Source organism: Periplaneta americana, chromosome 17 (genome assembly GCF_040183065.1).
Source record: "Periplaneta americana isolate PAMFEO1 chromosome 17, P.americana_PAMFEO1_priV1, whole genome shotgun sequence".
Lineage (NCBI taxonomy): Eukaryota > Metazoa > Arthropoda > Insecta > Blattodea > Blattidae > Periplaneta > Periplaneta americana.
Genome location: NC_091133.1, coordinates 69,765,475 through 69,790,616, shown reverse-complemented (window position 1 = coordinate 69,790,616; position 25,142 = coordinate 69,765,475). Strand labels below are relative to the sequence as shown.

The 25,142-nt window shown below is 35.2% G+C and overlaps 1 protein-coding gene across 2 annotated transcripts in view; it reads left to right on the top strand.

Annotated features, from left to right (window-relative positions):
• LOC138693319 (oxysterol-binding protein-related protein 9) overlaps nt 1-22,312 on the top strand; it is a 443,401-nt gene extending 421,089 nt beyond the window's left edge. For both annotated transcript variants that reach the window (XM_069817209.1, XM_069817210.1), the window contains 8 exons: nt 324-353; nt 5,392-5,554; nt 6,633-6,889; nt 7,449-7,623; nt 9,594-9,813; nt 11,236-11,357; nt 12,425-12,530; nt 16,475-22,312. In XM_069817209.1, the coding sequence (XP_069673310.1) occupies nt 324-353; nt 5,392-5,554; nt 6,633-6,889; nt 7,449-7,623; nt 9,594-9,813; nt 11,236-11,357; nt 12,425-12,530; nt 16,475-16,564 (1,163 nt within the window). In that variant the 3' untranslated portion in view covers nt 16,565-22,312. The remainder of the gene's footprint in view (nt 1-323; nt 354-5,391; nt 5,555-6,632; nt 6,890-7,448; nt 7,624-9,593; nt 9,814-11,235; nt 11,358-12,424; nt 12,531-16,474) is intronic.
• The last annotated feature ends 2,830 nt before the right edge of the window (nt 22,313-25,142 follow it).

Sequence of the window (25,142 nt, the reverse complement as noted above, 5' to 3'; positions counted from 1 at the left end):
CGCTGTTGCGTTAAGTTCATTGGTGTAAGTGGATACTTTGGATGCTATGCATAGACATTTCGCTAGCCCGCGCTACGAACATGCTAAACTAGCCCCAGCTATCGACTGATTACTTGTACAGGATTCATAATCATATCATATCGCTAAAACTGGTTTATGAATACGAAAAACGTTAGTTCGCTGATCATCCACCGGAAGGCCGCGCTAAGAATGCCTATGAATATGGCCCTTTAAGTTTTAAAGGATTCCTAAAATATGTATGTGGTTTGATTAAACATTATTGGATCTGTGATGTTAATGTCTTTACTTTTTTCTCGTTACAGCACTGTATGAAGATGAGTCTGACCATGACTGTAAGTATATCACCTTTTTTCTATACATACATACACACATTCGTTTTGCAAGTAATTCACGATCTTCATTTGGGAGGGGGCGATGTAACGTCATTTCCGTTTTTACTCGATTTACGCTCTCTCCTTCTCTCTTAAGAAATTTGCGGTCTAAAATCGGAAAAAAATAAATAAATAAATAAAATAACAATCTTCTACGAAACAAAAAGAGATTATATTTTTTTAAACTAAAGTGTCTTATGATATTTTGTAAAACTTGTACAGTATTTCTTGTTTTAAGACTGTACTGCAGTACTGTGCACGATGGCCCATTTATCTTGCTCACACAGAATAACTTCTTTTGACTAGAATGATACAGTGTGATATACATTTTTGAATAGGTCTTATTAAATAAAATGTGCATGGTGTCATTAAAAAAAATAAAGTTCTATTCCATATCTCCTTTCATTAATGGGTTTACAAACAAAATATATCTTCAGTAAGAAATCCCCAATGATGTTAAAAAAAAGTTTGAAACAATTTTTTCAATTGGCGCCTGTATTTTGGGTGAGCAAGATACATGGGACACTCTGTATAATATTATGTTTCAAAATGTTTTTCTCTGTTTCACATTTTGCACTTTATTTTGAAGGTAATTTAGTAATTAAACCTCTCAGAGTAACTTATACTGGACTTCAAATAAAAACAAAAGAAAAGCTGATACTTTGCGATTTTCGATATTTCGCTTAAGTTCGTGCATTAATTATCGCGAGTTATTGGGAGTCGACTATATATATATATATATATATATATATATATATATATATATATATATATATATATATATAGCCATGACTGAATTTTTCAACTTCTACAGTTTGAAAATTATCATTATGAAATGTTTGCCACATATTTATGCACGTACATTATATGTTGTACCAAATTTGACTCTGTCGGTTTATTGATTCTCAAGTTATTAGCATTTATTACCTTTTAATCCCTAATCGATATAAAAAAGTCCCTTGCGTAGCAGTTTTAATCTGCTTGGATGAAATTTTACACAAATACACCTCACATGTGTATAAACAAAAATTGCGTATGTATGTTTTACTGTTCACAAGTGCTTAAACTTTCATTTTTTAATTACATTATTAATATAATTTAACCTACCAAAACTTGCACTGAGACACAATGGGCATAAAAACTCAGATCAATTTTTAATCCTTCTACTTATTACACCAGGTAAAGAAATGTTTGACTGAATCGGATAAGACATGCGTGTCCATTTAGTGAGTTGCGAGCGCTGTGCACTGAAAGACGTAATGTTTCCTCCCTCAACCGCTTCCACTACCACCTGCATGACAGTATCAGTGTTATTCCGTGTGAATTATGAAGAAAATATACTTCCATTTGCAATGGGAGGAATTTTTTTTTTAGTTCATTCATTCATAGTGTTCCCAAGGACAGGTCTTTCATTACAAATCCAGCATTCTCCATTCTTTTCTATTTTCTACCTTCCTCTTAGTCTCCGCATATGATCCATATATATTTTTTAGTATAAAAGAAATATTAAATGCCTCATTTTCCGCAAGGTTATACGTGGCTTTTCAAAAACCACATAAAATGCCATTTTACTATGTGTCACTCCCAATATTCTGATTTAAAGGATAAGCTCTACATACATTATTATTCATTATTATTATTATGCTATTATTATTATTATTATTATTATTATTATCGTCATTATCACTTATTATCATTCTTTGTTATTTATTATTATTCACTTTATTATTATTATTATTATTATTATTATTATTATTATTATTATTATTATTATTATCATCATCATCATCATCATCATCTCCATTTTTTCATCTTCTTGTACTTCTCTTTATCTTCTCTGTTATTCTTTTTCTATCTTTCCGATTAGGCCTTTTTTGATATAAACCTTCACTAGTCTATCATGTTAATAGTAGTCTATATTATGAAACAATTTTATAATGTTATACTTTATTGCAGGAGCCATTCATTCATAGTTTTCTGCCCGACGGTAGGTCTTTCATTGCAAACCCTGTCTTCTCCAATCTTTCCTATTTTTCGCCTTTCTCTTAAGGCTGTTCACAATAAACCAGGAACGGAAACGACAACGAGAACGGAAATACATTTATTTTAACATTATTAACTATTGTGAATGCTCACATTTAAATACATTTATTTTGGAATGTGTATTATATGTCTTTCTCGTGTTAAATTCTATCGTACCTGGTTAACATGTTTCGGCCTTGTCTGGGCCTTTATTTTAACATTATTTCTGTTCTCGTTTGCGTTCCCGGTTTATTGTGAACCAGCCTTTAGTCTCCACATACACATGTGTTTTAATATTGTCTATCATCTGATATCTTCTTCTGCCCCGAACTTTTCTCCCTTTCACCATTCCTTCCAGTGCATCCTTCAATATGCAGTTTCTTCTCAGCCAGTGACCCATCCAGTTACTTTTTCTCTTCCTGAGAGAGTCAGTGTTTAGGAACCAAGCGAAGCGAGTTTCCTAATTTTGACTAGTGCAGTAACTGTATAACATTGTAAACATGTTCCATGGCATAATGCTATTTTTGTACGAGAGCATTATAAAACAATTAATAAAGAAATAACATATTAAATTTATAATAATGATAGTTTGATATGGTCTATGAAGAAAGGAATTGCTATGACAACAATTATGTTTTAAATATTATAGCACAGCAAATCGTGTCATAATATTAACTTTAAGGCACAAGTTATGCCATAATAACGTGGCTAACGAGAAAGACAGGCTACGGCTCAACGTCACATTCTTAGTCATAATATGGCCAACATTGAACAAGTTTATATAAATGCACGTTTAACAGAAGTTTAATATAGCAATTCCTTTGTTTTTTAGAACTCTGAACATGTATTTATATTAGGCGATTGTCAATATGGCCATGATAATCACGTGACTCCAATTCGTGACGAAGCCTGTCTTTCTCGTTAGCCACGCATGATAATAGATGAAGTTTTGCTTGGCATGGTAATATTTTACGGCACTACTGGCACAATAATGTGGAGTACTATGAACGATTTTCACCAATAATAATGCTGATGTACAAATTTACATCTGTAATAATAAAATCTAGTACTAGTTTAAAATATGAAATTCTAAGTTTCTGTGTACGTACATAAAGAAAAAACTGCAATAGTTAAGTTTCCAGTCTCTTGTTACCATCTTGTTTCCTATTGTCGTCATAGTTTTTATAATTTTTAATTAAATTATATCTTTCTTCGTTGTTTCTGTTTATAACCTGTGTTTCTTTCATTATAATATGCAAGGCATGCATTATACTGTATACAGTATTTATCTCAAGAATTTAATTTTAGCAGTCGCTGCTTCATTTTATCGTGCGATTCTGTGTCCGCTTTCGTGGCTGAATTTTGGTAATAATATAATAGCGTGTATTTCATATAACATTATTTTATTATTTCATTGTTTTTAAGTGGCAAATTGTAATTCAGTTTTCTCCTTAATAATCTTATTTTTTGTCTCTTCTTCAATTGTAAGATAGGCCCATTAAAGTCAAGATAACTGAAATTAAACATATTGAAAGCCATTACTTTAGATTTAGTAGTGCATATTCTTAATTTTATGATGTAAGATTAGTGTAATATGTTTCTAGTCAGCGATGTATGCAATGGAGGAGGAAATGAATTGGCCAACCTACCACATTACCTCCTGGCTTAGTTGCCTCATGAGTGATACCTTATTGGTGTCATTTGTGAGGTTCGAACCTGTCTCCGGACAGTTGACCAACAACAACAATTCTTAATTTAAATTAAAATAATGAGATTGCATTGCTGCATGTTCGTGTACACATGCTTAAGGCTGGTTCACAGTAAACCGGGAACGGAAACGACAACGGGAACGAAAACGGAAATGTCAAAATAAATGTATTTAAATGTGAAGATTCACAATAGTTAACATTATTTCCGTTCTCGTTCTCGTTGTCGTTTCCGTTACCGGTTTATTGTGAACCAGCCTTAACTAAAAATAAGGAATAGATAAAGTAGGCTATATAATTAAGTGATTTTGCATTGCTTAGTCTTCTACAGATTTAATAAAACAAGTCCCTCTTATTTTCTTATTCAGATCTCTGGCAGCAGTATGCATTTCACAATTTATGTGCAAACGGGAAGAATCTGGGGGCTCCTTCCAAAACGGAGAGAGATCCATTGCCAGAATGGTTTAGGGAATACTTCGCAATCTACACTGAAAGTGTTATTGTTTTGTTTCGTAACGTTTCTCCTGGTTCTGCTTGGCACAGCGAAGTTGCATGCATAATTTCTCCATATCCAGTCTTGTGGCGATAGCATTTTAGAAAGTGATATTTTTAATGCACCCACTTCAAGTGGACGTAATTTTTCAATTCTGATTGAAAAGTTTACTCATCCATTTGTATGTCCGGTTGGTATTAATAGATTGCGCGATATTCAGAGATTTGTGTAATGCTGTGATCGCTCACAGCGTCTGATACCCATATTCATTAATATAACAGCGATTTGTTGACGCTTTGTAATACATTCAAATTTATTCTCCCTTCCTGATTTATAATGTAAACGTTTAAATTAAAAACTACAATTTTAATTATACTTTAAATAAATTGAGGGGCTGGGTGCAAGAAGGGCATTTTAGAGGATTGCCATTTTTGAGTAAAACGCTTTATTGTGTTCTCTGATCTGTTATGCATATGATCACCAAGTTGTAGTTCAATACCCAAAATGTAAAGGTGTGCATAGATCACATTATTACGGTTTGAATTTGCAACGCCAGTTTTCTCAAAACTTGCATTTGAGAGAAGTGCTTTTCTTGCACCCTTATTTGAAATCAAATCTTCAAAATACTTCTAATAAGTTAATTTTTTAATGACATGTTATGAAAATCATTATAAGTTTTGCTTCAGTTAATATATATATATATATATAAAAGAATTGTATTCTCAGTAAGTTTCCCCTAAGAACACTACTAATGTATTGTTATTTTTATTACTCGCAGTAGGTGGAATAGAGAATCAAGGCTCAGTTGTGTCTCACCTAATCTCCCAGGTTAAAATTGGGATGGACCTTACGAAAGTGGTTCTCCCTACCTTCATCCTAGAAAGAAGATCGCTACTTGAAATGTATGCTGATTATTTCGCTCATCCTGATATTTTTATAAGGTAAGACGTATTTTTTTTAGTCCACAGTATCATATGTCAATAATTTATTACTGCGTATTATATCTTGGTTTGCTGTTTCTTTTCTATGCGAAATTATTATTATTATTATTATTATTATTATTATTATTATTATTATTATTATTATTATATTGTTACTTAAAAATAATTCTGTATACTCTATATGTATGGACAATGTATTCCAATGGATACCTAGTCATTGCGGCATTACTGGAAATGAGATTGTTGATAATATTGCTAAACAGGCAACATCTTTGGGGCCCAAACCTATGCAAATAACTTCTTTAACAAGCGCATATTCTGCAGTTATTCTGGGCTGATTATCTGGTTGTTTTTTTTTCCGAGTTTTCTCCAAATGTCAGACTATCACATGTCATGGCATATTCTCAGCCTTCCTCATCTTGTCAAACACTGTCTCACTATCACAAATTTCACTGATGCTAAACAACGTAGTAGCTGATACAGCGTCGTTAAATAAATAAATCAAAACAAACTCAAATCGTACATTGTTCAAATAAAATTGAATATCTTACTTTTAGAATTACAATTTAGAATTTTAGAATTTGTGTGATTCCACAAAACTGAAACTGATTATTTCGAATGTATAGTAAATGATTTCATTTATTTCGTCATGATCTCAGTTCTTTTGAATACTGTTTAAAAAAAATAAACTATAAACATCGCGTTCGCAACATGATAAAGCGAATTGTTTCGAAACTCTTAAAATGTGTAATACCGGTAATAAAGTATGTGTCAACATCTTAAATCTATTCTTTTCATATATTTGTCTCAGAACCTCTATACATATTTCTATTCTTTGATTTACAGATCTAATACCCCACCTCTTGCTGGCAGTTGACGATTAGTCTCATAGATTCAGCCATTTGTAATGATCCAAAGAGTAGAATAACCTCACCCCCCCTCCCCTTCCAATTTGCTCGTCTGAATACGAAGGATAGATTTCTGCTCATCCAGATTCTTTCCCCTCGAATTAAAAATGCTACTGACTGGTTTACTGCGTATTTTTTTCACAGATGTTGTTTGTTTGTGTTTGTTGCAGTATTGCAGACTTCTCAGATCCCAAGGACCGCATGGTCCAAGTGGTTCGATGGTACATGTCAGCGTATCATGCTGGCAGGAAGAGTACTGTGGCCAAGAAGCCTTATAACCCCATCATTGGTGAGGTGTTCAAGTGCCATTGGGATATTCCTGATCTAACTGAAGACTCGTCCTCACTAGTAACAGATGGACCTGTACCATGGTGCACGAAAAACCAACTAACATTTGTTGCAGAACAAGTCTCACATCATCCACCCAGTAAGTTGTCATGGTTATTTGTTGCACTGTAGTTACAGGTCATTACTAAAGGTTCTGATCGAAAGTTTTTACAAAAGGTTTCGAAGAAACAAGACTCACCGCAATCTAGCGTGGTTGGCTAAAATTTTCGTTAAATTTTTCTTTTTCCCCAGTTCGGATTATCCGAAATTTTGTATTACTGGAGTTACAATTGACTAGAATCTACGCTGTAATCTGTAGTCACATTGGATAATAATGAAATGGAAAACAGTTAGAAAAAAATATATTTAAATTGAATCGCACTTTTTAGAAAGGAACTAAGTCAAAATTTTCTACTTTTCAGGAGATCAAAAAAACTTATTTTTATGAATAAATGCTAGCGTACCAGTGCCGTACTATAAACATGAATTTGATGTTAGCGATACAGGGAAAGGTTTGACTAAGTTAATTTCTTTGCCAATCAATGCTTCTCAGAAGTATTGATCATTTCATCAGTAAAAACAAAAATGACAAATTTTGACTTAGTTCCTTTCTAAAAAGTGCGATTCAATTGTAGTGTTAATACGCAGTTTTAATTCAGTTTCAGCCTTCTATGCAGAACATTATAATAAACGCATAAGTTTTTGTGCGTATGTGTGGACGAAATCCAAGTTTCTTGGCCTATCAGTTGGCGTGCACAATATTGGCCAGGGCTGTATTTCAGTTCTGGATTATGACGAGGAATACATCGTTACGTTTCCCAATGGTTATGGCAGGTAATATATTGCTACTAAAATTAATTTTTAAATATGCAAACCACACATCATCAGCTACTTCTCAAATGCATGAAATTACTGCTTCATTATTTAATAAAGTATTGTATTGTATTGTATTTATTAACATTCCATGGTATTCATACATTGCTTTACAGCTAGAATATGGAACAAGTCAAAAAACTTAATACTATTATAAAGTCTTAATTTATAGTCACAGTCTAGATGAAATATATACAGACGAGATTTACAATATAGTCTACTAGTACAACACATAGTTTTAGTATCAATTTCATGAAGTGTTATTGAATGTCATGAATTCACCTACAGAATAGAAAGCGTGAGAAATTAGGTACTTCTTTAATTTGGTCATAAATAATCTTATGTTTTGAGTTTCATCTTTTATATCGATAGGGAGGCTATTAAAAATTTTTACTGCCATATAACGCACTCCTTTTTCATAGCATGATAGACTTGCCGATGGAGTATGAAAGTAATTTTTTTGACGTGTATTTATGCTATGAACTGTTGAATTAGTTACAAAGTTTTCACGATTACATACGAGGAAGATTATTAATGAAAAGATATACTGACAAGCCATGGGCATTATTTGTTGTAGCTGTTCATGTTTTTCCACATTCTTCAGAATGTTGGATACAGGATAAGAGATTAATCAGAAGGATTTAAGTGCAAAGATTAAACTTTTTAGATCATTTGCTGAGTAGAGACAGAGGCAAGACGACCTTAGACCCATTCGTTCATTGACAAGGGGACTCCACTGCCATCGTAATCCACATACCACAGACAGATTTTCCTAACTCATTGTGTCACTCTGTTCTCGAATATAGCTGCTCTCACCCTGAGGAACAGAGGCCCATTTTAGACTCATGTCTTCTCTACTCCCGATCCGATCTCCCTTCTTACTTATTTCGACCTTTTAATTCAACAACTTCTACATCATCATAATGCTTAATTCGCCTGTATCATCCCTTACTTCGATTTCCCAATATTTATTCCAGCTTACTTTATCCGTTAGTTTCCCTTGGAATTCCCTCTCTGTGATCTTCTATCGAGAGAACCACCCCAAACTCTCTTTTCGTCTCTCAAGTTCCTCTGCACACTACATCGACCCCCTAAAGGGCAATCGTTTTTCTCTCCAGCACACCCACTACCGCTCACTTTCTGTATTTCCAGTCCTACTGTCATTATATCTTCGCCTTTTCTCACATCGGAGACACAGGACGAAGTTTCGATATTGGATGGTTTCACAGTGGCACTTCCGTTTCCCCTGCACTGAAAACTTACTTACTTACTTGCTTTTAAGGAACCCGGAGGTTCATTGCCGCCCTTACATAAGCCCGCCATTGGTCCCTATCCTGAGCAAGATTAATCCAGTCTCTCATCATATCCCACCTCCCTCAAATCCATTTTAATATTATCCTCCCATCTACGTCTCGACCTCCCCAAAGGTCTTTTTCCCTCCGGCCTCCCAACTAACACTCTATATGTATTTCTGGATTCGCCCATACATGTTACATGTCCTGCCCATCTCAAACGTCTGGATTTTATAATCCAATATTTATGTAACAATAGTCTTTCCTTTCTACATCGTCGCATCATCCTTCCTCTAAAGTTTCGGTCCTCTTGCCCACTATCCTGTTTTCCTGTCTTTCCACCTAAATTTCAGAGGGACGCACGGCGATCACTGCATGACAAGAATGTTGTGCTCAGAGCACTAGCAAGGCCTCACAACTGTGAAAAATACAATTACGTTGCATTTAAAAATACGAATTTTCATTTTCTTTTCCTTTTATTTCTTTTTACCTCCATGTAGGCCCCAGATCCTAATCTTATTATTGAACAGAGTGAAGCAAAACTTATCATGTAAAGAGTATAAATAAGCAGCTTTACTCCAAAGCTACAAGTATTTATAAAGAATATATAAATTGGCAACAATATGTGTTTACTTCCAGATCCATTCTCACGATTCCATGGATAGAACTGGGTGGTTCTGTGACTATCACGTGTGCCAAAACAGGTTATAGTGCTAATGTCGAGTTCCTAACGAAACCTTTTTATGGTGGTAAGAAGAATCGCATTTCTACCGAAGTTTTCCAGCCTAACGACAGAAAGCCTTTTCTGACGGTAACAGGAGAATGGAATGGAGCAATGGAAGCCAAATGGGCAGACGGAGTAAGTATATTTCAATTAAATTACTGTATTTCTTCTAAGGTAAAATTCAGTCGTCCTCTGTGATCTAGTGATTAGTCCTATCTTGCTTTCTTTGCATATGAAGTTTGAGGTTTCAGATGTGTTATTTGATCCAAGTAATAGATTTTAAAAAAATTCTTATAATGGCTTTCTCCGGAATGAAAATAAAGCCAGAGTCATTTGTCAAGGACACGCCTGTTATTGAGTGAGTGCTGTGGGTAGTAGACGAAGTTAGCCAGTTCTTTATTTTCTCATTAGTAGCCTTTACACTTTCGAACTTTTCGCCATTCTAATGCAGGCCACACCTAACAGGGGGTTTAACAAGTAGATTACCCTGGGTCAAGCAAGGAGCATGGTTTGAAAAAAAAAAAACATATTTAATGACATAATTTTTTCAGTTAGGCACATCACTTGTAAGTGTGCAGGTGTAAAGGCAGTAACCCGCACACAAGTACAGGCATTTGCATGCCTCATAACTTGGTGGAAATCTCAAGAGTTTTCGAGACGTGCTGCTACCAACAACAGTGATTTGATAAAAGTGGATCCACACTTCTGCCTATGCTTCTTAGAACCACACCTACTGCGAGTCAACAATTGAAGCGGTGAGATCGATAACCATTCAAATCCATTTACACAAGTTTTGAGAAAAATGCAAAAAAAAAAAAAAAAAAATTATTCCTTACCTGATTATTATTTCTTGCACATTATATTTCTGGTTGTTTTCGAGATCAAGACAAAGTAGTATACCAACTTTCAAAGTCGTAACACTTGTGAAAATATTAAAAATTTAATTTCAAATTTGCGAAAAACGAATGGCCAGAAGTGAACTTGAATAGTATTGATCTCACCGCTTCAGTTTTTAGAACCAGACCTGACTACGACTCAAAACACATTTCCAAGGACACACCTATCTGAGGTTTTGCATGGTTTGGATCGAGGCTTCAGTTTTTAGAACCAGACCTGACTACGACTCAAAACACATTTCCAAGGACACACCTATCTGAGGTTTTGCATGGTTTGGATCGAGGCACCCCTAAAAGTCCATACATGTAAAGACTGCTATTATATTCTATGCTTTGCGGACAGATGTCTCTACAGAACTTTCACTGAAACTAAGTTGAGACTTCGACACAATCATGGATAGAAATGTTGCCACATTTACTCACCAATAGCATGCTCTATCTGTAACTGAAGTATGAAGATGCATTGACTGACAGTCAGGTTACCATTTTGTGGCATTTTGTCTACTCACCCAATACTTACATTTCAGTTTCCCATGTTACTGCAATTTAATAAGCATGAATGGTTCCATGCAAGTCTGAGATATGAATAGCTGCTGCAAGCAGCTGTTTTAAATGGCACGTAAATAGTCCAAAATCTCATCTACAGTGTGTTCATTTACAGAGAACGGAAATGTTTGTGGATGTAAATAAGATTGATGTTGTAAAGAAGATAGTTCGTCCAATTGCTGATCAGGCAGAGAATGAATCACGAAGACTTTGGAAAGAAGTAACCGCTGGTCTCAGGTATGATACAAAGCAATAGTGTTACATAATGCAATGCTGGGCAAATTCTTTTCAGAATGTGCATGCATTTAAATATGCACAATCCCAAATCCCATCACAAATTGCTTAAACCATGTTGGATAAATCCCAATGAAGAGAACGCCAGTAGGAGAAGTTATCCCCACCCTCGCCACTCGGCAGTTCGCTCGTCACATGGCAGCTTCTCTCTCTCTCTCTATCTCTCTCTATCTCTATCTCTCTCTATCTATCTCTCTCACTATCTCTATCTCTCTCTCTATCTCTCTCTATCTATCTCTCTCACTATCTCTATCTCTCTCTATCTCTCTATCTATCTCTCTCTCACTATCTCTATCTCTCTCTATCTCTCTATATCTCTATCTCTCTCTATCTATCTCTCACTATCTCTCTCACTATCTCTCTCACTATCTCTATCTCTCTCTCTATCTCTCTCTCTCTCACTATCTCTCTATCTCTATCTCTCTATATCTCTATCTCTCTCTATCTCTATCTCTCTCTATCTATCTCTCTCACTATCTCTATCTCTCTCTCTCTATATATATATATATATATTGTCGGCCCCCCCCCCCCCGCCCTGGTGGCTCACTGCCTGCCTGCCTTGCTTCAATCAGGGCCCGCCACATTACAATGAAATCCACACAGTCACTGTATCCTCTACTAGCTCACCAGACACTCTAGCGGGAGTAGAAATAGGGGTTTTGGGTGGGGTGACATCTAGTAGACAAAAGTGTAACTGGAAAAGTGACAGCGGCATCTGCCAAGCAAAAGTAGAACTTCTTCCTTTCTCCAGGCTCTCTCTCCCTCTTTGTTATTCTCATTGTAAAAGGGTCCTTGTGACCCGGTACTTAAAATAAATGTTATGCTATCTCTCCCTCTTTTTAGGTAACATTTAGACTGAGTCATAAAAGAGAGAGAGTGTGAGTCAGTCATACAGTCACTGTAGTAGAGGTAAAGTGAAAGAGGTCGTGGGCAGAGCTTCCACGTTCTGGTCATTGAGATTTGCCCAAAATGTTATTTTGATAATAAAATAAGTATCACTTTGGTTTCAGGTTAAAAGATATAGAGCGTGCTACTGATGCAAAGTTTGCACTTGAACAAAAGCAGAGAGATGAAGCTAAAGATCGAAAAGAAAGAGGACTTAAGTGGGAGACAAAGGTAATAGCATTTGGTGATTGCTAGTATGATGTATTCGTTTAGCAATGAGTTCATGTTTTTATGTAACTAATAGTTTATGTGGCAGAATTTATAAATGCCATCAAAATGCCTTGTAATATATCAACAGAACGATCTGTTCCTGGCAGATCATTCAATACCACCAGTTGCCACCTAGACATAAACTATCTCTCATGTATTGGAGTTCTGTCAGAAAGACGAGCTAATGTGTAATAACAGGCACAACAGATTGAGAACATCAGTGACACTCGAATAAACTCGCCCCAAGTACCAAAGACAATATGCGAAAGCCAAGGCTCCTATTCCGAAGGCTTTAATTTGGAAAAAATTGCGAAACTTGTGTGGGGAGGGAGATGTAGATCCGTAGCCCATTTCTTTTAGGACTCATCCTGACATTTGTCTTAGCACCTTAGGAAAACCAAAGACAGGATAAGTTAAATTGGTTCCTGTAATATAAAGAGTTGGACAGAATGAATAGTACGATATAAACAGGGCAGCATATTGTAAGTAAAGAAGAATTTATTTAAGAATACCATGAAAACATAGGTAAGCTATGCTATTTTAGGATCACAGACTGCAATTACATTCTCTTGATAATAACTCACTGTTACATTGAAGTCATTCCTCCAGGCATCGAATGAAAGCATGTGTCTCACGATTTCACATGTCCAAGGAGATTTCCTGCACTGCTTCTCATATTTGGTCCTTTAAGGTCAGTCAGAATTGAGGACAGTTTTTGCAAAAACTAAATTTTACAGGAGAGACAAAACACTATAGTAAGCAAGTTTTGCTGTTATCTCTCACTTATAGCAGCAAGCAAGTTTTGAAAAAACGATCACACCTTGACACACTACAATGAAGACAAATAACCCAATTTTACTAAGACGCTTTGAACATCATGTAACGAATCCATCAAAATCTCAATTTTGCAAATTTTGCAGTTAGCAAGTTTTGCAAAAACGGTCCTCATTGGAGGTTGTATAGAAGGGGTTCCCAACCTTTTGAAGATTGTGAGCACCGCCCACGTGTAATATTAAGTAAGCGAACACCATGAAATTTAATAGGTCTATATGAATACATAAATAGAAGTAAAATATATAAGTAAATAAATAAATAAATACATTTTTAAAACACTCACAAGAGTTATGATTTCCTTGAACCAGAATATTACTCAGAATATCAGTGATGTCCAAGGAGAAGCTGCTAAGCTGCTTGTAGCTACAATTAAACAGTCCTGCAGATGTGAATTAGTTAATCGTGATCGTGCTTCGATCTTGAGGTATTTCATAAGTGATTTTTTTTTTCGCTAGGGTTGTTCAGGACATGGCAGACATTTAAGAAAAACACTCCGCAGTGTTTGGAGACTTTTTGTATCTTCTCCTCCCAAAGTCTATAAATTTCTTCTTTTAAAACAAATATTCCAACACTAAGGACTGGAGATCTATCAACCAAAGTTCTATACCTGCAGCCATATTATTCTCTTAAATAATCTTGATTTTTCTGATTAGGTCCACACTGAATTCAAAGGGATTATACACCATGAAATACGAGAAGGCCTATCAGGTCTCTAACATATTATAATGGATGGATAGGAACATTGTTTGTTTCGGTTCGTACAACAAAGTTTGAATTGAAAGAAAGACCTCAGGAGCATTCGTGCTCATGAGCACTTTTTTACTCACATGCCGAGAACACCAAATGTCATTAAAGGAGCACTATTGTGCTCGCAAGCACCAGGTTGAGAATGTCTGATGTATAGTAAACACTTGACTCTTCAGGTACACCTATAAGAAGAAGTCGGGTGTGCGATTGTGCTGGCCAATTGATGTCTTCAAATCCGAAAATCAATCAGCCATGAAAAACAGGCTGCAAGACAACCATGAACTGGCGGGCCATATGAGCTGTTGCCCCATTCTGTTGAAACTATATTTGGGTTAGGTTCTGGCTGGACAGCTGTGGAAGGACATTCCTAGTGCCGAGGCATGCCTGACTGGAGAATGTCGAAGACTTCATATTAGTGCTTGGCAGGTCTCCCTCATTCGCGCAGGGGTCTGCTGTGTCCTTGAACATCCTGTTGTTTTTCCGTGAAGGCAAGGCGCAATGGTACGGAATTGTTCCAACCATCTTATGATCGTTCGATGATCAGGAACTTTCTTGTTACAGTCAACTTTGGTTATAGTGAACCTCTGCGGACCAGCATATTTCGTTCACTGTATCCGAGGTTCACTAAAACCGAAGTGTTTCTTTTTATACTACTGATGTTGCTATACATACAATATTAATGTCCACTTGGGATAGACCACATTCAATATCAGTAATAATGTTCGGTTTATCTTCCAACTTAAACACTTTACGCTTCGACATTCTGATGTTCACAGTTCGAAACTTGAATCTAATCTGACCATGTAGGTAGTAGGCACTGACCGATTTCGCACCTCTTCCCACTAGAGGTATGCCTACTGTGTACTCGGCCTTGGAATTTGCCCGGGTTCACTTTTATAATAATAATAATAATGGTTTATTTTAACTGGCAGAGTTAAGGCCATTCGGTCTTCCCTTCCACTCAACCAGTGCGATACAAAAATACAAATTACTATATTGCTAAGGAGCAAAACATAATTAATACAATACCATACAATACAAGACATAACAATTCTTTTACGTTCCCAACACTCCAATGAAATAATTATGTACTAATAATAACATTAATAATAAGAATAATCATACCTAAATATAATTAAATCATTAAACTCGGTTATGATTATAATTGCAACTTCAATTTGTCTGCGTCAGTAAGAAATTGTTTAGCTTTGTCTTGAAGGTAGTTATTGTCTGGCAGCCCCTAATCTTCTGAGGTAGAGAATTCCATTCACGAGGGACGGAGACAGTGAAAGAGGATGTATAGTGGGATGTTCTATGGGGAGGAATTGCTAGGATTTGGCTCTCTTGTGACCTGGTGTTTAGATTGTGATTGCAGTATAAGTAGTTAAACCGGGAACGAAGATAATTTGGAGTAGAAGTGTGGAGAACTCGAAACAAAAGAGAAAGCGAATGAAGTGATCTACAGTTATTGAGTCGCAGCCAGGATAAATATCTGAACGAAGATGTGAGAGAAAGGGTTGAGGACCATTATACTCTGATCCTTCTTGTATTTACTCTTTGGTCATCATTCTACTCCCTTTTACAAAAGAAAACACTTTCTCTTCCTATTCTTCTAATAACATCTTTTAAAGGAGTCAGAACTAATCCTTCCCTTCTTCCTCACTGCGTACACTATTCTCTGTAACATGTTTCAAGCTGCCCAGGAAGCTGAATAAATCCTTTGTCTTTCAATGCACATAACGTGTAGAAGGTTTGAGATTTTGTTCTGAACATATTCTTGGAAATTTATAGGAGGAGGAGTTTCCTAAATTACCATTTTGGTCATTTTAAAATTACATTTTCTTGGAAAAGTTCTAGTTTTAGGTTCACTATAACCGAAGTGAGGGTTCACTATAAACGGAAATATTAATGTACTTTATAATGTATACAGGTTGGGACCAACAATTTAGGTTCACTATAGCCGAATGTTCACTATACCCAGAGTTGACTGTATATCCCAGCCTGAAATAGCGACGAAAGATTTTTTGCACTGTAATGAGAGATTCATTATTTTTAAACAGCGAAAGCACAATGCTCTGCAGACCAAAGGGATATAATTATTAATTGCTAATGGCAGTTCTTGTCCACTCTAGCCCACATAGTTGTTCTGCGCAGACTCAACAGTGCTGCCATATTACATGAATCAATTCAGGATATTCATTTTGTCCAACCCTCTACAATGAGAAAGGAAAATATTATAACTAAATTCGTTGTAACACTTTCTGAATATGTATGTGTACAATGACTGCATGATCCATTGTTTATATTTATGTATTTCTGGTCAGTTATTCCAGGAAGCCGGCGAGAACTGGGTGTACACGAATCCTCTGGTGTTGAGGATCTCGCCAAAGAACAAACCAAACAATCCACACTGATAGTACCTCATCGAGCTGTTGTAAGATATTCGTATGTTAAACAACTGCTGCATCCTGACTGATCAGTCGTGTTGACATGTCAGGTGGCATTCCCTCCAGGAAAGAGAGAGGTCGGTTTTGAAGCACCTTTGTGAGAATTGAAATGTGATTTCTTCCAGAATTAACAAGTATGGTAAATAAATTATTATGATTCAGTTTTTTTTATTTTTATTTTATAGCATTGAACTACTGGTATAAATTAATTGTATCAAGAATTTATTTCTCTTCCGGAAGACTGAAATGGAATCATGTATGGTTACGAAAGGAACACTGTTAATTTTACAATGGAAGGGATTCAGATTTGCAAGTTGAATGAAGTGCAGTGGATCAGTATTATAGTACAAGTTAATTCATATACAGATGAGTGAGGAGCTCGAAATTTGGGATCTTCTGGAAATGAGTTTAATTAAAAATAATCAGGATTTTACATAAATCGTTATTGTGCTAACGAAACGAAATTATTCCAAGTGTATTATATAGAAAGTATTTCTGTAATGTACTATTGAGACTAATTTGTTAATTATCTGAACAGGAGAAGTTCAGAAATCCATATGGCACTTGCATATACAGTAGGCTCTTTACCAACTGTTACATCTTGTATATGAAAGGTGTAACTTTCGAAGTGGGAATTTGATGATACCATTCATTAATGATATTACATTACACTATGTTAATTATACAGTGCTCACTGTATTATACACTTTTACAAGTCCTCGAGTATTATTATTGACTCTGTTAATTTATATTTCCGAAAATAATTCTTTGTCACAGATTATATAAAAGAAAACATTGTGTATTTATACAGTCACTTGCAAACCTCTACAACAATTTCTGATCTTATCTAACACAGCTAGTAATAAGATACGTAGCCTGAAACATTTGCAAAATACAAGTGTAAAATGATTGGTCTTATTACATAAATCACAAAGTTGTTAATAATGAAACTGTAGTTGGTTTTGTCAGTTGACAATAGTCTGCCTTAACAGATGACACTAAAATAAAGTAGTTTTATACCATTGAAAGTTTTGTAGGTACTGCATGACTCTAAAATGTATTTACACACTGGTAAAATGATTCTCAGGTCATTGAGGTGTTCCTGAAATTGTAAGTACTGTACCGGTATTTTCTTTCTTATTAATTGGTGATCTTTTAGCACTTATACGTCAGTTATTTTCTAGAACAAATAAGCAGAATGAAACTTAATTGTTTCTCCCATTTCGTTCAAATTAAATATTTTCATATGATCTGTATCAGCATTGTTCACGTATTAATGGTATAAATTAGCATAATATCTAACGTCTCATGGACATTCCTGACTATACTGTTAACTATAAAGTAAAATAAAAGACTGTGGTAAACACCAGATTGAGATTCTTTATTCTAAAAAGTATATATACCAAAACACATTGTACATTTTTCATTTACACTTCCTTCTTCATTGAAAGTGTGTGCAAGCATAGTAATCCTCAGACAGCATTGTTAGCATGTTAACTACAACTCATATTTTCCTACATAACTTTTAATGTCGATAATTACAAATTATAATTTTTACGTTAAATTTTACATATTCGGAAAGTATATTCAATAAAAATGTTATCAATGAAAACCGCAACCAACAATACTGGCATCTAGTGTGCATGAGTTGTTATCTTTGGTACAGTAACAATTTTTTTTTTTTTTTTTGTTCTGGTGCTATGCAACAGGAGTAGGCTACGTGTCAGCACTGGGTTTCCCCTTCTCCCTTCCTCATCATCATCATCACTCATTCCAGACACTACACTTACACATACACTCACCCTAGTACACGACATAACTCTCCACAGATCACATCATGTACAGTGTGGCCCACCGAAGTGGTGTACAACTAGAAAATGAGTCACAATCCTGCCATCTATCCGCAATATGCAGAACCCGAATCATGTAAATTGAAGTGGGTAGGCATTGGATACATACATACATACATACATACATACATACATACATACATACATACATACATACATACATACATACATACATACATACATACATACATACATACATTTTTCTGTTCAACAATAAGATCTCTGAACTCTAAGGCCTCTAATGTAACCCATGTATATAGTGAAAGTCTGTTATAGCGAGACTTTAAGATGCACATCAGAGTTGTCGTTATAACAAACTACCATTATATCCAAATGTTACCATTTTTACCACAAACTTAATGAACCCCACATAGGCCTATATTCATCAAAGTTCGTTACTCGCGACCATTTTATATAATACTTACCAAAGTAACATAAGAACTCTATTAAAATACTTGTGACTGTACATTCCTATGATAAAATAAAATCCACATAAAAAATTCTTTCAGTTTCCCACATTAAAATTAGAGTACCAGTATATGATTTAATTTAAACGCCGTCTGTCTTTTGACAGTCACGAACTTCAATAAATAACAGTGCTCTTTTATTAATTAGCTTCAATGCCAGCTGCTCTCAGGGAACATCAAAAGAATATTGTACAAAATTTTGTATGATATAAAATCGATATTCCTCGAAAGTTACTACAGAGTCTTTTCCACCTTCTGAAATATAGGTACAATTATGGACTTCTTCCATTGCTCTGGTACAATTTCCTTTTCCCAAGTAGCAAGTATATAAGCTTATAAATTCTTTAAGTAGGAAACAATGTAGAAAATATAAGGGTGGGCACAATAAGCTAATAGTGTACATTGTATACAGAATACGATAGTGGTTTGATTTTCGAAATAAAAAAGAGAGGAAGCTCTAAAGAAAGCTAGTGAATTCAAAGTGGATACTTCATTGAGATGCCAGAAGACAAATGAAGTAAATCTTCAGTGTCTGTCGTTAGAAACCAACCAACCAACCAACTTTATTTTAAATATATACACTTAATTTTCTTAACCTGGGAGAGGACAATATATACAATATCGTTCAGATGGTTGCATACCCAGCATTTTTCTAAGGCTAGCACAGCATTGGATTTTTCCTGTTATAACTTTTAAGAGGGATGAAATATCGAGCTGAAGTGAGAACGCATGTTTTCTTAAGACTTGGATCTTTCTTTTGATGTAGTACAATAATATAGTTTCTTTGAAAATAATGTGCATGCCTGACTTAATACTTTCTAGCCCTATTATGTCCAACTGGCTTTTGTGCTGCAAAGTACATGTTTCCATTTTATTATAGACAGGAGTAAGTTTCCTGGCGAAATACCTGCATTCATAGAAAGATTTACAGAACTTTAAAAGGAAATAAGAGCCCCTAATAGAGTTGGAAATCCATGGATTTCACAAAGGCATGACAGCAATTATTCCATCATAATTGAGCTGCTGGTCTGACAAATATTTTCTCTACAGAGTACCGTGGATTATTCGAAGAAAATTCTTAGATGTAGTAGGTAATAGCCAACACTTAAGTAGTCAGCTAGAGAGAGAGAGAGAGGGAGTAACTTGTAACCCCTTCCATTTTGAATTTGATACTTAGCAAAATGCTCATATAGTTACCAGCGTCGGGTTAATAATTTTTGTCTGAGGATTGCCATGTAACTGTACATGTTTGGTTGTTTTACAAATGTATGTTACTTTGAATCTTACGACATATGTATGTGAATATATATAGGAGTCTATGGGAATCATTATACTAGTGGATAACTGAGCAGGTATTGGTACAAGTCTTTGTCGTAACACTGATTAGAGGTATACTGTTGTATTTCGTACTCTTAGAAATCCGTAACACTGATGAAATTATTTACATCAGTATTTTAATGTCCATAATATCGGACAGATGATTTGGCTTAATATGATACATTTTGAAGATTGTCAGATTGTCACTTAGCAGTTATACAGACACTATAATAACAATGTACATATGTGTATTTGATTTTCATATGACTCATCTCTCGTACTTTGCAATGATATCTATGCAGAAAAAATTAATTTTGTATTATTTACTACTAAAGAGCATTTTCCATTTGTACTTCATGGGACTCTGAACATTCCAATTGCCTCATTCTACTTCATATGTAGAGGAATCAATAGTATGTGAAGTTCATATTTTTCTCCTTCCATTTCACTTTATTTATTTCTTGTGGTGTACAGGAAACATGAAGAGCTAATTGTGGAGTCTTCCAACAGTATGGATTTTTTTATTTTTATTATTATGGGATTTAGAAGTACTATAATTCACAGAGGTCATTTTACTATGGATGTGCACCTATGTCATATAAAAGAGTACTGCCACCTATTGCTGATCTTATAGTCTATAATGTTACATAAGGTGTCAAATTTAGGACATTTAGTGTTCTGAATGATAGTATAATTTCTCTCATAATTGATAGAATAATTTATCTCATAATATCCCTTTATTCCACAACACAGTAACTGAATGTTATAATAAAAATAACACAGCTTATTACCACTACTAGGTACTACCAGCACTACCATCATCGTTTTATAATAATTTACTTTCTTGTCGAGTACTTTAGTTAACTCTATTAAATTGAATTTTCATGCTGATGTCCTTTAACAGAATTTTTATTACGTCTGAAAATACTTTTTTATAAATAATAACTAGTGATGAGAAATATATGCAAATGCATATTTGTATCGGAGCTGCATATTGTAATAAAGCTGAGTAATCACATATTTAATGTTTAATTAAGGTGATTGACGCATGATTCTTCGTGCATATTTCGACGTTAAGAGCGAATTTCATGCATATTTTAAATTATATTTGTAGCGGAAACTTTTCTTGTTTTCTGGAATTTTGTAAAACATGTAACGCATTAAATCTCATGTTAACATTACTTCAAGAATATGATAGTCGTGTGAATGTTAATCCTATCGTTTACCAGGTTATAAGTTTTGTCCCCTAACTCGATGTGATGTGGGAAAAACCTTTGAAACAAGTTGATCCTGAAAACATTATTGCGTCGCAAAGATACATACACTCGTGAAAGAAAATGAATTGCCTGTATCAAATTGGTTTTAATTAAATTAGCAATAACCAATAAGACAATAACTAAGAAAATATTACAATGGTTGTGTTTTTCTTTAAGCCCAATAATATGAATATTTCCCATCATATGACTACTGTTTTGTCTTTTGTGGGATACTGTAATGTGGTAAGTCTGCCGGCTCTTCAGCTTTTAGTGCATATTTCGGCATTTTTAAGTGCACATTTGCATGCATATTTTAGGGTTTTTAGTGCATATAATTCTCAACACTAGTAATAACACATACACATTATATTCATATTGATTACTCCAACTAAGAGAGGACACTTTGTTGTTTCATTCATTGATTTTGGATGCATTCTTTTAAGTAAAGGTGGCAGAACTTTATTTGGCCTTGTTTTTAAACAGTACTATCACAGTCTTAGTATATACAGTCACGAAGCTTGAGTTGTTGAGGGTACTAGGAACAATAGACTGTGGCGGTACTATTTCACATTGTCTGTGATGAGGCGATAGTAGCGATCCTAGTGGTTAGCAACTGTCTATGGATGCATATTCCCTACGTATTGAGCTTCGTGACTGTATATACTAGACTGTGGTACTATGTTCAATGTCCCTCTGTGATCAAGTACACTCTTATACGTAATGAATAAAATACATTGAGGAAGGACAGTGAAGAATATAAATGGAATGTATAAAACAATATCATTATGAGGACTGTTAAAATAAAGGCATAAATATTGAAAGACATTCCTTCTTTTCAAAACTCGGAATGGGTGTAAAATTCCTAATTACAAATATTTTGTAAAGAATGGATGTAAAATTCTAGTTATTATTTACCCATTATTTTCCATCCTCCCGCAAAATAGTTCCTGTTACTTCCTCATTACACATCTTACTTACTTACTTGTCTTGCTCTATAGCTAACGAAAGGAATACTGAAAACTTGAAAATGGCGATGTGTTGAACACAGGTTAGTACTAACACCACATGCGATTCACATTACAGGACCTCCCGCTCTCCCTCTCTGCATCTCCCCCCATAAAGGAACAGCTCAGGAAACGAGACACAGGCTATACCAGTAGTCTGTTTCTACTCATCCTTTATATCTGTCCCACTAATTTTTCCTACAGTGATCTACAATGTAAAGGACATTGCGGACTCACAGGTTTTCTAATTACGTCAATTCTTATATGATCTAGCTATGATACTCTAGCTACACTTCTAGGAAATATCATTTCTGCTAGTTTCAGCCTGCTTCTATCTTTTTATCTTCAAGGCCAAACGTCTCCCTTCCCTAAAGAGTAACTGTCTTGCTATTATTTTACACAGTTTGAGCTGTGTGTCTTACTGATATTATTGCGAAGTGTTTTTCTAATACTATCGCATATTTTGTTAAGGGGCAGATATTATTCAGACCACTTTTTAGTGCAAGCAAAAATATGACTGAAAACAAAATGGGGAAGACTGAATACAAAAAGAAACTATTAAAGATACACATGTTGGAAAAGAGACCAGTATATTTTTTTTTAATTAAAAAAGAATGGTATTCAGTCATATGACTTATCTTTAATGTAAATTATGCAATTATAAATTTACATTGTATTTTAAAATTGTTAACGTTTTCGCCATTCAGTATGGCATCTCTAATTATAATTAATGTACTTAACAGTTGCCTCATAAGTGGTGCCTTCTTGGTATCACTTGTGAAGTTCAGACCTGTCATCGGACAGTTGGCTAAAAAACAAACAAGTAGTGTATTACAAGAATGATAGTCCCATGCCATAGCATTGTGGTCTACGTCATCATGCAGGACTTGCATTACAGAATGCATGCTGGTTTTTGTTCTCATTGGGAAGGAATTTTATCATGAACTTTCATTAGTGTATGGGACTTCTGCCCACCAAGCATCATGATGAATTTGGGGAGCTACGACAGGTAGCAAAATCTGGTTTCGAAAACCAGCTATAATGGCTGGTGGGATTATCGTGCTGACCATAATATTATATCTCTGTTTTGCTTTCACGATGTTCACCTCTGCTGAGGCAAACAGCTGATTTCTTGGCCCTGGCCCTTTGCACCACAGACTGAATTGGATAAGAATAATATTAATTATGTGATAGTTACCTCTACAGAAAAATTCCCGGTCCTGCAAGTTGGAGGTTCTGTGGTCGGGTTGGTGTCCCACCCAGAGAAAAATGTTATCACTCATAAAGCTTAGAAGAAGAATAGACCGGCAAAACAGGCAATGCGATATAAACCCCTAGGATCTAGCGACATAGGAAAACCTCACCGGCAATGGGAGGATGATTTCTGAGATGAAACAGGTCAACTTGGCCTATCTTGATGTAGATGATGATGACGATAATGTGATAGTGAAGTAATAAGGGCCTATGTAAAAGTTAAAACTTATTTGTGATAATAAGTATAGTATTTTATATAAATCCACACAGTTTGTTAGTGCAATTATTAAAATGTCTCTGATAGTGTCTAAAATCGAAAGACAAAAATAGAGGAGTGTATAGAACGAGAAGTATTTTTCGGTGATTTCACTTATTTGATCATCATAAACTGTAGTTGACCACCCTACCCCATTATCTCCACACTTAGTTGCCGCATAAGTAGTGTCTTGTTGGTATTACTTGTGAGGTCCAGATCTGTCTTCGGACAATTGACTAAACAACAAACTATAGTGACATCAGCTACAATGATGAAAGTTACCCACAATTCGAGCAGTGACACATATAGAGGGCGTACAATATCCAGGGAACATAAGTTATTAATGTTTTCAGTTACGAATTCGAGTCTAAGCTACACATCTTGGATTGTATCTCTGCCAGTAAGCGATGTCATAGTTTATGGGGGAGGGGAGAGGAAGAGAGAAAGCAACGATTGTATTAGTCTGTGGGGTGGGGAAAAGTTCGTCCAAATGCTCTGACACATTACTATCAACTTCACAAGTAAAGAGGGCAGTTCTGTTGGGCTCAAGGCAACCAGATGTCTTTTGTTTTGCTTTATTACGACCAAGATAAGCCACTAGAAACCCAACGGTCAGGCAGAGATAAAAAATACAAGACCCGTACATCCTACTCCCTCATCCACAATGACACGTGTGACATGTCAAAATAATCAATCGCCAGTGTATGCTAGTGAACTGATCCATAGAAGCTTTTACCAAGTTTAGTTGGTATTGCAAATTTTTGCAATTCAAGTGTTTTATTGCCATTAATACATAATATATTAACGGCAGCTGTTATAGGGAGTTATTATGCCCTCTTCAGCCATCATGTGCATTATTTTGACTACAAAAGTATATGTTACATGTGCTGACATAAATGTCAGCCAGAGAAATCGGATTTTATGGGAGGAGTTTGAATTTGAACATGGAGCTGATAGGATTGGTTTGAGAGAGAGAGAGAGGAAAAAAGTTATTATTGGTTTGTTGTGGTGATAGTAAGTGCAGTGAAGATTTCCATCGAGTTGTTTGTCATTTGTTACTGTTGCGTTGTTTTTATTTTAGTATTTCACTGGTTCATCAGAAAGATTGAGTGTTAATGTGATCCATCATCGCCTCTCTATG